The sequence below is a fragment of the Lampetra fluviatilis genome, chromosome 66 (genome assembly GCF_964198595.1).
Source record: "Lampetra fluviatilis chromosome 66, kcLamFluv1.1, whole genome shotgun sequence".
NCBI lineage: Eukaryota > Metazoa > Chordata > Hyperoartia > Petromyzontiformes > Petromyzontidae > Lampetra > Lampetra fluviatilis.
Window position 1 is genome coordinate 3,973,577 of NC_136340.1, and position 14,000 is coordinate 3,987,576.

The window sequence follows — 14,000 nt, forward strand, 5'->3', positions numbered from 1 at the left end:
GTAGGTGTGTGTGTAGGTGTGTGTGTGTGTAGGTGTGTGTGTGTGTAGGTGTGTGTGTGTGTAGGCATGTGTGTGTGTGTGTAGGTGTGTGTGTAGGTGTGTGTGTGTGTAGGTGTGTGTGTGTGTGTAGGTGTGTGTGTGTGTAGGTGTGTGTGTGTGTGTAGGTGTGTGTGTGTGTAGGTGTGTGTGTGTAGGTGTGTGTGTGTGTAGGTGTGTGTGTGTGTAGGTGTGTGTGTGTAGGTGTGTGTGTGTGTAGGTGTGTGTGTGTGTAGGTGTGTGTGTGTGTGTAGGTGTGTGTGTGTGTGTAGGTGTGTGTGTGTGTAGGTGTGTGTGTAGGTGTGTGTGTGTAGGTGTGTGTAGGTGTGTGTGTGTAGGTGTGTGTGTGTGTAGGTGTGTGTGTGTGTAGATGTGTGTGTGTGTAGGTGTGTGTGTGTGTAGGTGTGTGTGTGTAGGTGTGTGTGTGTGTAGGTGTGTGTGTGTGTAGATGTGTGTGTGTGTAGGTGTGTGTGTGTGTAGGTGTGTGTGTGTGTAGGTGTGTGTGTGTGTAGGTGTGTGTGTGTAGGTGTGTGTGTGTGTAGGTGTGTGTGTGTAGGTGTGTGTAGGTGTGTGTGTGTGTAGGTGTGTGTGTGTAGGTGTGTGTGTGTAGGTGTGTGTGTGTAGGTGTGTGTGTGTGTAGGTGTGTGTGTGTAGGTGTGTGTGTGTAGGTGTGTGTGTGTGTAGGTGTGTGTGTGTGTAGGTGTGTGTGTGTAGGTGTGTGTGTGTAGGTGTGTGTGTGTAGGTGTGTGTGTAGGTGTGTGTGTGTAGGTGTGTGTGTGTAGGTGTGTGTGTGTAGGTGTGTGTGTGTGTAGGTGTGTGTGTGTGTAGGTGTGTGTGTGTGTAGGTGTGTGTGTGTAGGTGTGTGTGTGTAGGTGTGTGTGTGTGTAGGTGTGTGTGTGTAGGTGTGTGTGTGTGTAGGTGTGTGTGTGTGTAGGTGTGTGTGTGTGTAGGTGTGTGTGTGTGTGTGTAGGTGTGTGTGTGTGTGTGTGTAGGTGTGTGTGTGTGTGTAGGTGTGTGTGTGTGTAGGTGTGTGTGTGTGTAGGTGTGTGTGTGTGTAGGTGTGTGTGTGTGTAGGTGTGTGTAGGTGTGTGTGTGTGTAGGTGTGTGTGTGTGTAGGTGTGTGTGTGTGTAGGTGTGTGTGTGTGTAGGTGTGTGTGTGTGTGTAGGTGTGTGTGTGTGTAGGTGTGTGTGTGTAGGTGTGTGTGTGTGTAGGTGTGTGTGTGTGTAGGTGTGTGTGTGTAGGTGTGTGTGTGTGTAGGTGTGTGTGTGTGTAGGTGTGTGTGTGTGTAGGTGTGTGTGTGTGTAGGTGTGTGTAGGTGTGTGTGTGTGTAGGTGTGTGTGTGTGTAGGTGTGTGTGTGTGTAGGTGTGTGTGTGTGTAGGTGTGTGTGTGTGTGTAGGTGTGTGTGTGTGTAGGTGTGTGTGTGTAGGTGTGTGTGTGTGTAGGTGTGTGTGTGTGTAGGTGTGTGTGTGTAGGTGTGTGTGTGTGTAGGTGTGTGTGTGTGTAGGTGTGTGTGTGTAGGTGTGTGTGTGTGTACCCCGATCTCGCGGTCCTGTAGCTCTCCCTTCTTCTTGCTGCCTCTCTTCTCGCGTGCGTCTGTGGGGGTGACCGCCACCATCACCATCATCGCCACCATCACAAGCATCACCACCATCATCACCATCACCATCATCACCATCATCACCATCATCACCACATCATCACCACCACCATCACCATCATCCCCATCACCACCATCACCACCATCATCATCATCACCACCACCATCATCATCACCATCACCACCACCATCATCACCATCATCCCCATCACCACCATCACCACCACCACCATCACCACCACCACCACCATCATCACCACCATCACCACCATCACCACCATCACCACCATCACCACCACCATCATCACCATCATCCCCATCACCACCATCACCACCATCACCACCATCATCATCATCACCACCACCACCATCATCATCACCACCATCACCATCACCACCACCATCACCACATCACCACCATCATCACCACATCACCACCATCACCACATCACCACCATCATCACCATCATCACCACCACCATCACCACCACCATCCCCACCACCATCACCATCATCATCACCACCACCATCACCATCATCACCACCATCACCATCATCACCACCATCACCATCATCCCCACCACCATCATCACCACCATCATCATCACCACCATCATCACCACCATCACCATCATCCCCACCACCATCATCACCACCATCATCATCACCACCATCATCATCATCATCACCACCACCATCATCATCATCACCACCACCACCACCATCACCATCATCACCACCATCACCATCATCACCACCACCACCATCCCCATCATCCCCACCACCATCATCACCACATCAACATCACCACCATAATCACCACATCAACATCACCACCATCACACATCACCACCATCTCAACCACCATCATCACCATCATCACCCAGCAGCACCATCAGCACCATCACACAGCAGCACCATCACATCACCACCACATCAACATCACCACCATCACACAACATCACCATCACACAACATCACCACCAGATCATCACATCAACATCACCACCATCACACGACATCACCATCACCCATCACCATCACCCAACATCATCACCACCATCACATCAACATCCCCACCATAACACATCACCATCACCCAACATCATCACCACCATCACATCAACATCCCCACCATAACACATCACCATCACCCAACATCATCACCATCACCCAACATCATCACCACCATCACATCAACATCCCCACCATAACACATCACCATCACCCAACATCATCACCACCATCACATCAACATCCCCACCATAACACATCACCATCACCCAACATCATCACCACCATCACATCAACATCCCCACCATAACACATCACCATCACCCAACATCATCACCATCACCCAACATCATCACCATAACACATCACCATCACCCAACATCATCACCATCACCACCACACAGCACGTGCGAGCCGCCACCAGCGCCCTGCACGAAGCCTGAGGCCTACCCCGCGTAGCCACGCGGTGCACCTCATCACCACATCCACCCCACCTCATCACCATCCTCACATCACCATCACATCCTCACATCACCACCACCACCATCAGGATCACAGCAGGGCCGAGGCGCGGCCTGCTGCTACTGTAGTAGTCGTGGTGGTCTAACATCGCCACACGCGGCGAGGCCTGCTGCTACTACTACTGCTGCTGCTGTAGTCGTGGTGGTGGTGCCGGTGGTCTAACATCGCCACACGAGGCGAGGCCTGCTGCTGCTGTGGTAAGGTAGTGATCTAACATCGCCACACGAGACCTGCCGCTGCTGTAGTCGTGGTAGTATAACATCGCCACACGAGGCGAGGCCTGTTGCTGCTGCTACTGCTGCAGTGGTGCTGGTGGTCTAACATCACCACACGAGGCTGCTACTACTGTAGTCGTGGTGGCGGTCTAACATCGCCACACGAGGCGAGGCCTGCTGCTGCTACTACTACTGCTGCTGCTGTAGTCGTGGTACTGGTGGTCTAACATCGCCACACGAGGCGAGGCCTGCTGCTACTACTGCTGCTACTACTACTACTGCTGTAGTCGTGCTACTGGTGCTGGTGGTCTAACATCGCCACACGAGGCGAGGCCTGCTGCTGCTACTACTACTGCTGCTGCTGTAGTCGTGGTACTGGTGGTCTAACATCGCCACACGAGGCGAGGCCTGCTGCTACTACTGCTGCTACTACTACTACTGCTGTAGTCGTGGTGCTGGTGGTCTAACATCGCCACACGAGGCGAGGCCTGCTGCTACTACTGCTGCTACTACTACTACTGCTGTAGTCGTGGTGCTGGTGGTCTAACATCGCCACACGAGGCGAGGCCTGCTGCTACTACTGCTGCTACTACTACTGCTGCTGCTGTAGTCGTGGTGCTGGTGGTCTAACATCGCCACACGAGGCGAGGCCTGCTGCTACTACTACTGCTGCTACTACTACTGCTACTGTAGTCGTGGTACTGGTGCTGGTGGTCTAACATCGCCACACGAGACGCGGAGGCAAATCCTCGGCTCGGTCCGCGTCTCGCGCGAGAGGCGAGGAGAGACACGGGCGCGAGTCGCCGCTCACCCTCATCCCCCTCACCCCCCTCACCCACCTCAACTCTCTCTCCTCAATTCTAGATGTGAAGCTTTCGTGACTGCAAGTATTCATATTGTTAGGTTTTTTTCGGTAAGTCACGTAGGTAAAAAAATCAAAATTTATAAAAGTAAAATAAAAACTCTCCCTCAGCTCCCCGCCTCCTCCTCCACCCTCGCCACGCTCTCAACTCTCCCCGCCGCAGCGGCGACTCTCGGGCAGCAGAGTCCCTCACCACTCTACTCACCACTCCACACCACACCTCCTCCTCACCACTCCACACCTCACCACACCACTCCTCCTCACCACTCCACACCACTCCTCCTCACCACTCCTCACCTCACCACACCACTCCTCCTCACCACTCCACACCACTCCTCCTCACCACTCCTCACCTCAACACACCACTCCTCCTCACCACTCCACACCTCACCACACCACTCCTCCTCACCACTCCACACCACTCCTCCTCACCACTCCTCACCTCAACACACCACTCCTCCTCACCACTCCACACCTCACCACACCACTCCTCCTCCTCACCACTCCTCACCACACCACTCCTCCTCACCACTCCACACCTCACCACACCACTCCTCCTCACCACTCCACACCTCACCACACCACTCCTCCCCCTCACCACTCCACACCTCACCACACCACTCCTCCTCACCACTCCACACCACTCCTCCTCACCACTCCTCACCTCAACACACCACTCCTCCTCACCACTCCACACCTCACCACACCACTCCTCCTCACCACTCCACACCACTCCTCCTCACCACTCCTCACCTCAACACACCACTCCTCCTCACCACTCCACACCTCACCACACCACTCCTCCTCCTCACCACTCCTCACCACACCACTCCTCCTCACCACTCCACACCTCACCACACCACTCCTCCTCACCACTCCACACCTCACCACACCACTCCTCCCCCTCACCACTCCACACCTCACCACACCACTCCTCCTCACCACTCCACACCACTCCTCACCACTCCACATCTCACCACACCACTCCTCCTCACCACTCCACACCACTCCTCCTCACCACTCCTCACCTCACCACACCACTCCTCCTCACCACTCCACACCACTCCTCCTCACCACTCCTCACCTCACCACACCTCCTCACCACTCCACACCTCACCACACCTCCTCACCACTCCACACCTCACCACACCACTCCTCCTCCTCACCACTCCTCCTCACCACTCCTCCTCACCACTCCACACCTCACCACACCACTCCTCCTCACCACTCCACACCTCACCACTCCTCCTCACCACTCCACACCTCACCACACCACTCCTCACCACTCCACACCACACCACACCTCCTCACCACTCCACACCTCACCACACCACTCCTCCTCACCACTCCACACCTCACCACTCCTCCTCCTCACCACTCCACACCACACCTCCTCACCACTCCACACCTCACCACACCACTCCTCCTCACCACTCCACACCTCACCACTCCTCCTCACCACTCCACACCTCACCACACCACTCCTCCTCCTCACCACTCCTCCTCACCACTCCACACCTCACCACTCCTCCTCACCACTCCACACCTCCTCACCACACCACTCCTTCTCACCACTCCGCTCTCCGCTCACCTGCAGCCTCCGCCATGGTGCTCGCCTGGGCCTCTCCTCCACCACGTGGTGAGCAGCACGCGGGGACGCAGTGCGCATGCGCGGAGTGAGGACTGGCGGGAGAGGGTTAACCGGATGTAGCGTCATCACCCACCCCCCACCCACAGCCCCCACAGCCCCCACAGGCCCCACCCACCCCCCACAGCCCCCACCCACCCCCCACAGCCTCCACCCACCCCCCACAGGCCCCACCCACCCCCCACAGCCCCCACCCACCCCCCACAGCCCCCACCCACCCCCCACAGCCTCCACCCACCCCCCACAGGCCCCACCCACCCCCCACAGCCCCCACCCACCCCCCACAGCCCCCACCCACCCCCCACAGCCTCCACCCACCCCCCACAGCCTCCACCCACCCCCCACAGCCCCCACCCACCCCCCACAGCCCCCACCCACCCCCCACAGCCTCCACCCACCCCCCACAGGCCCCACCCACCCCCCACAGCCCCCACCCACCCCCCACAGCCCCCACCCACCCCCCACAGCCTCCACCCACCCCCCACAGCCTCCACCCACCCCCCACAGCCCCCACCCACCCCCCACCTCACCCCCACACTGCACAGGTCGCAAACGGGTTTAGATTCCTTACCCGTACCCGGCCGCACCAGGGTCGCAAACGGGTACCCGTACCCGGCCGGGTATCGGGTACCCGGTTGCGACCTCTGCAGCTCCCACCTCACCCCCCACTCACTCACCACTCACCCACCACTCACTCACCCACCCACCACTCACTCACCCACCACTCACTCACTCACCCACCACTCACTCACCACTCACTCACTACTCACCCACCACTCACTCACCCACCACTCACTCACTCACCACTCACTCACCACTCACCCACCACTCACTCACCCACCACTCACTCACCACTCACTCACCACACACCTACCACTCACTCACCCACCACTCACTCACCACTCACTCACCACTCACTCACTACTCACCCACCACTCACTCAACACTCACCACTAACTCACCACTCACTCACCACACACCTACCACTCACTCACCCACCACTCACTCACCCACCACTCACCCACCACTCACTCACCACTCACTCACTCACTACTCACCCACCACTCACCCACCACTCACTCACCACTCACTCACTACTCACCCACCACTCACTCACTCAATCACTACTCACCCACCACTCACTCACTCACTCGCCCACCACTCACTCACCCACAACTCACTCACTCACCACTAACTCACCCACCATTAACTCACCACTTACTCACCACTCACTCACCCACTCACCACTCACTCACCCACTCACTCACCCACTCACTCACTCACTCACCCACTCATTCACTCACTCACCACTCACTCACCACTCACCCACAACTCACTCACTCACCACTAACTCACCACTCACTAACTCACCACTCACTAACTCACCACTCACCCACCACTCACTCACTACTCACCCACCACTCACTCACTCACCCACCACTCACTCACTCACTCACCCACCGCTCACTCACCACTCACTCACTCACCACTCAACCACCACTCACTCACTACTCACCCACCACTAACTCACTCACCCACTCACTCACCACTCACCAACCACTCACTCACCACTCACCCACCAACCACTCACTCACTCACCAACCACTCACTCACCCACCACTCACTCACCACTCACTCACCAACCACTCACTCACCACTCACCCACCAACCACTCACTCACTCACCAACCACTCACTCACCCACCACTCACTCACTCACCACTCACTCACTAATCACCAACCACTCACTCACCACTCACCCACCAACCACTCACTCACCAACCACTCACTCACCCACCACTCACTCACCACTCACTCACTCACCACTCACTCACTACTCACCAACCACTCACTCACCACTCACCCACCAACCACTCACTCACTCACCAACCACTCACTCACCCACCACTCACTCACCACTCACTCACTCACCACTCACTCACTACTCACCAACCACTCACTCACCACTCACCCACCAACCACTCACTCACCAACCACTCACTCACCCACCACTCACTCACCACTCACTCACTCACCACTCACTCACTACTCACCACCCACTACTGCATCACAACTTCCACCACTCACCCACCACTCACTCACTCACCCACCACTCACTCACTCACCCACCACTCACTCACTCACTCACCACTCAATCACTACTCACCCACCACTCACTCACCACTCACCACTAACTCACCACTCACTCACCACACACCTACCACTCACTCACCCACCACTCACTCACCACTCACTCACCACACACCTACCACTCACTCACTCACTACTCACCCACCACTCACCCACCACTCACTCACCACTCACTCACTACTCACCCACCACTCACTCACTCACTCAATCACTACTCACCCACCACTCACTTACTCGCCCACCACTCACTCACCCACAACTCACTCACTCACCACTAACTCACCCACCACTAACTCACCACTTACTCACCACTCACTCACTCACTCACCACTCACTCACCACTCACCCACAACTCACTCACTCACCACTAACTCACCACTCACTAACTCACCACTCACCCACCACTCACTCACTACTCACCCACCACTCACTCACTCACCCACCACTCACTCACTCACCCACCGCTCACTCACCACTCACCCACCACTCACCCACCACTCACTCACTACTCACCCACCACTAACTCACTCACCCACTCACTCACCACTCACTCACTCACCAACCACTCACTCACCACTCACCCACCAACCACTCACTCACTCACCAACCACTCACCACTCACCACCCACTGCTGCATCACAACTTCCACCACACACACACAGGTGAGCACGTGGGTTGTGCTGGACCCTGGTACGGGAATGTGGAATTTTATTGAACACCGTGAACCTGCTGCAGCTGCTGCTGCTGCAGCAGCTGCTGCTGCTGCTGCTGCTGCAGCTGCTGCTGCTGCTGCTGCAGCTGCTACTACTGCAGCTGCTGCTGCTGCAGCTGCTGCTGCAGCTGCTACTGCTGCTGCAGCTGCTGCTGCAGCTGCTGCAGCTGGAGCTGCTGCTGCTGCTGCAGCTGCTACTGCTGCTGCAGCTGCTGCTGCTGCTGCAGCTGCTGCTGCTGCTGCAGTTGCTGCTGCTGCAGTTGCTGCTGCTGCTGCTGCAGCTGCTGCTGCTGCAGCTGCTGCTGCTGCAGTTGCTGCTGCTGCAGTTGCTGCTGCTGCTGCTGCAGCTGCTGCTGCTGCAGCTGCTGCTGCTGCAGCTGCTGCTGCTGCAGTTGCTGCTGCTGCTGCAGCTGCTGCTGCTGCAGCTGCTGCTGCTGCTGCAGCTGCTGCTGCTGCAGCTGCAGCTGCTGCTGCTGCAGCTGCAGCTGCTGCTGCTGCAGTTGCTGCTGCAGTTGCTGCAGTTGCTGCAGCTGCAGCTACAGCTGCTGGCAGTGGTGGTGATGGTGGAGCAGAAGTACAGCCAACAACAACGACACACTTCGTGTCAACAACAACACCTGGTTATGTGTGTGTCTGTGTGTGTCTGTGTGTGTGTCTGTCTTTGTGTGTCTGTCTGTGTGTCTTTGTGTGTATTTGTGTGTGTCTGTGTGTGTGTCTGTGTGTGTCTGTGCGTGTGTCTTTGTGTGTGGCTGTCTGTGTGTGTGTCTGTGTGTGTGTGTTGTGGAGAGCAGCACTTGCCCCGAACGGTCTGTTAAAGCTATACGGGGAACCTTTGTCACATAGACTCATACACACACACAGACACACATAGACCCACACACACACACCGACTCATACACACACACATACACACACAGACACACACAAACACACACAGAAACACACACAGATACACACAAACCCACACAAACACTCAGACTGACACAGACACAGAAACACACAGACTGACACAGCCAGACTGACACAGACACACAGACACACACATAGACACACACACAGAAACATACACATAGACACACAGACTGACACAGACACAGAAACACACAGACTGACACAGCCAGACTGACACAGACACACATAGACACAGACACAGAAACACACACATAGACACACAGACTGACACAGACACACAGAAACGCACACAAACTCAGCGTTGTTGACACGGAACGCGTTGAGATTTTTGTTAACCAAAAAATGAATAATCATCATTAACGTCATCGTCGTAATGATTATCACCATCGTCATCATCATCGTCGTCATCATCGTCGTCATCATCGTCGTCATCGTCGTCATCATCGTCATCATCGTCGTCATCGTCATCATCATCGTCGTCATCGTCATCATCATCGTCGTCATCATTGTCACCGCCGTCAACGTCGTCATCATCGTCGTCATCGTCGTCATCGTCGTCGTCGTCGTCATCGCCGTCATCATCATCGTCGTCATCATTGTCACCGCCGTCAACGTCGTCATCATCATCATCGTCGTCATCATCGTCATCGTCGTCGTCATCGTCATCATCGTCGTCGTCATTGTCACCATCGTCATCGTCGTCATCATCGTCGTCATCGTCGTCGTCGTCATCGTCACCATCGTCATCGTCGTCGTCATCATCATCATCATCATCGTCGTCATCATCATCATCATCGTCGTCATCATCATCATCATCGTCGTCATCATCATCATCGTCGTCGTCGTCGTCGTCGTCATCATCGTCGTCATCATCGTCGTCGTCATTGTCACCATCGTCATCGTCGTCATCATCGTCATCATCCGTCGTTCGCGCCACCGCCGCCGCCATCACACGACGATGATGTCGCCGGTGCAGCGCCTGCAGCAGGTGAAGGTGATGTGCTCCTGGCGCGTGTGCGTGTACGGGTGGAAGCGCCCGGCGGTGCTCGGCTTGCCGGGCAGCAGGCGCCCGGTGACGCCGGAGCCGGCGGCGTCGTCCACCATCATCGGGTCGGCCATCCTCACCTCGCTCATCCGGAGCACCTGCAGAGCGGACACGCTCACGCGGTGAGGACACGCACAGACAGCTACAGACACGCGCAGGCACGGTACGGACACAAAGACAGACACACGCACGGTACGGAAACGTATGGACACGCACAGACACGTACAGACATGCACTGACACACAGACACACACAGACACACACAGACACACACTGACACGTACCGACACACACCGACACACACACCGACACACACACAGACACACACAGACACACACACACTGACACACACAGACACACGCACTGACACGCACCGACACACACACTGACACGCACAGACACACACACAGACACACACAGACACACACTGACACGTACCGACACGTACCGACACACACACCGACACACACACAGACACACACAGACACACACACACTGACACACACAGACACACGCACTGACACGCACCGACACACACACCGACACGCACCGACACGTACCGACACACACACCGACACACACACAGACACACACAGACACACACAGACACACACACACTGACACACACAGACACACGCACTGACACGCACCGACACACACACAGACACGTACCGACACGTACCGACACACACACAGACACACACAGACACACACACACTGACATACACAGACACACGCACTGACACGCACCAACACGCACCGACACACACCGACACACAGACACACACAGACACGTACCGACACGTACCGACACACACACAGACACACACAGACACACACACCGACACGCACCGACACACCACCACAACCGCCACCAGCGGTCGCCACTCACCTGCTGCGCCATCCTCTCAGCGGCCGTGCTGCACAGCTGCGCCGGAGCCTGCACTGCCGCCACTGTAGCACCACCACCACCACCAGCAGCACCACCACCAGCACCACCACCAGCACCAGCAGCAGCAGCAGCAGCTGGTGGCGGCGGCGATGACTTCACCGCCCCGCCGCTGTGTCCCCCCAGCAGGCGCTGTGTGAGCAGTGCGGCGAGCGTGGCGCAGGCCTCGGCCAGCTCCAGGCTGGTGTGGGCACGCCGCGTGGCGCCCAGCGCGTACGTGGGCTGCCTGCCCCACTGCAGCGCCAGCACCAGCTCCTCCAGTAGCCTGCAGTGCGCACACACACACACACGGGGTGTACGTGAGTGTGTGTGTGTACACGTGTGTGTGTACACGTGTGTGTGTGTGAGTCCGGCAAAACAACCTCCTACCTCCTCGCGGTGCCGGACGGGCAACACTGTCGTGGGCAGTGCTGTGGGGGGAGGGCCAATGCCCATTGGCCTCTCCCCTCATGGCGTCTGTGACCACCACAGTGGCTAAACGGGGGCTCTGGACGGGTGCGAGGGGCTGGTAACCCCTCCACCTTCAATTAACCACCACTAAACTACGATTTAAACATAAACCTGTAATTAATAAGCTTGTGCCGGAGGCCCCGGGGGGTCAGGCTTTTATGACGTCTCCTGGCCAAACCCCATTTGGCGGAGCCAGGAGATTGAATTTTAACCCTCGGGGCTCCTCCAGTAACAACGAAAAACCATTGCGGATGGCCACGTGGAATGTTCGAACGCTCACTGCGGAGGAGAGGCTGCCACTCCTCTGTCGGGAGCTGGACCGGTACCGCCTGGATCTCTGTGGCATTCAGGAGGTCCGGTGGACCGGTTCTGGCTCCTGCCACCATGAGGGGTGGACAGTCCTCTACTCGGGGCAGGAGACTGCCAAACAACAGGGTGTGGCTCTTCTTCTGAACAAAAGAATGAAGGGGGCGTGGGAGCGTGGCGGTGAGGTGTGGGAAGCTGTAAGCCCCAGGATACTTTGGGCTCGCCTTCCCATCAACCAGAGGCGAGGAGTGGTGGTCGTGGTTACTTACGCCCCCACCGAAGACGAACATCCGTGGAGGGATGCAGGCAAAGCCGATGAGTCAGACGCTTTCTATGACCTACTGTCACAGGTGCTGGCTAAAGTGGCCACTCGGGACAGAGTCATCTTGTTGGGTGACTTCAATGCCCGAGTTGGTCATGATGCTGGCACCTGGTCTGGAGTGATTGGAAGGCATGGGCCAGATCAGCTCAATAACAACGGTAGGAGGCTGCTAGATTTCTGTGCAGCCCATGGGCTTGTAATTACCAACACGCTCTTCCGGCATCGGCGCATCCACACAACATCATGGATGCATGCCGGGTCCAAGCAAGAACATCTGCTGGACTACGTAGTGACGGACCAGCGGATGCGAGCCCATGTCCTTGACACCAGGACCTACCGTGGAGCTGATCTGCCCTCTGACCATCGACTAGTCATCTGTAAGATGCGCCTGCCATTCTTCCACTCCGGTGGTGGGTGTACACCCAGGATCCCATTCCAACCAAAAGTGGCCTGGTCTAAGTTAGCTGATGAAAGTTGCAAGCGAGAATTTCATCATCGCTTGCAGCTGGGGTTGGCATCGTCCCCCACTCCACCTGATGTCGAGGGTAAATGGGCGAGGTTTAAGACTGTGACTCATGCAGCTGCAATGGCTGCTTTGGGTACGCGGTCCAGACCTCCCCGGGAACCCTGGCTGACGGAGGAGGTGTTCAGGTTAATTGAGAAAAAGCGACAGGCCCACTCTCATCGCCTACAGCATCCCACGTCAGAGAATGAGGAGGTTTACCGCAGCCTTCGCTCGGAGGTTCGGAGAGCCGTAAGGCGCTGTAAGGATGGGTGGTGGTCGCGGGTTGCTGAGGAGATGGAGTCTGCCTCAGTGGCCCGCGATCACAAATCACTATTTAACTCCATCAAAAAAGTAACCTGCAGCGCCACACCTATTACCATCATTAGAGGAAAAAACGGTGATCCAATCTCCGACCCCCAGGAACAGGTTTGCAGATTTGCTGAGCATTTCTGTGAGGTCCTGGGGGAGGGAAAATCTCTCAGCCAGGAAAACATCATGGCACAAAGTGGGGATAACCCTGCTGAGGCTGCGGTGCCTCAAATATTGGAAGAGGTCACCCCCTGTGAGTGGCTGGCTGAGGTACCGGCTGTTGAGGAAGTACTGAGGGCGATCCGGAGTCTGAGACCAGGGAAGGCACCGGGCAGAGATGATCTCCCAGGCGAAATGCTGAGGGAGGGTGGCGTTTGTGCACAGACTGCCCTATATGACATCATAACAACAGTCTGGACCACTGGACGGGTTCCGCAGGACTGG

The 14,000-nt window shown here is 56.4% G+C and overlaps 2 protein-coding genes across 5 annotated transcripts in view; both read right to left on the reverse strand.

Moving 5' to 3' along the window:
- Positions 1 to 5,967, reverse strand: part of DKC1 (dyskerin pseudouridine synthase 1) — a 31,793-nt gene extending 25,826 nt beyond the window's left edge. For 2 of the 3 annotated variants that reach the window (XR_013640599.1, XM_078882642.1), the window contains exons 1-2: positions 3,402 to 4,176; positions 1,573 to 1,631 (exon numbers count right to left, since the gene is read on the reverse strand). Coding sequence is in view for 2 of the 3 variants with exons in the window: in XM_078882642.1 (XP_078738768.1) it covers positions 1,573 to 1,631; positions 3,402 to 3,495 (153 nt within the window). In the remaining variant the exon portion in view is untranslated. Of the gene's footprint in view, positions 1 to 1,572; positions 1,632 to 3,401; positions 4,177 to 5,839 lie in introns of those variants that run through there. The other variant, XM_078882643.1, reaches the window with a different exon arrangement.
- Positions 5,968 to 9,214: 3,247 nt separating this feature from the next.
- BLZF1 (basic leucine zipper nuclear factor 1) overlaps positions 9,215 to 14,000 on the reverse strand; it is a 28,866-nt gene continuing 24,080 nt past the window's right edge. For both annotated transcript variants that reach the window (XM_078882655.1, XM_078882656.1), the window contains 2 exons: positions 11,608 to 11,929; positions 9,215 to 10,813 (listed from right to left, as the gene is read on the reverse strand). In XM_078882655.1, coding sequence (XP_078738781.1) covers positions 10,619 to 10,813; positions 11,608 to 11,929 — 517 coding nt within the window. In that variant the 3' untranslated portion in view covers positions 9,215 to 10,618. The remainder of the gene's footprint in view (positions 10,814 to 11,607; positions 11,930 to 14,000) is intronic.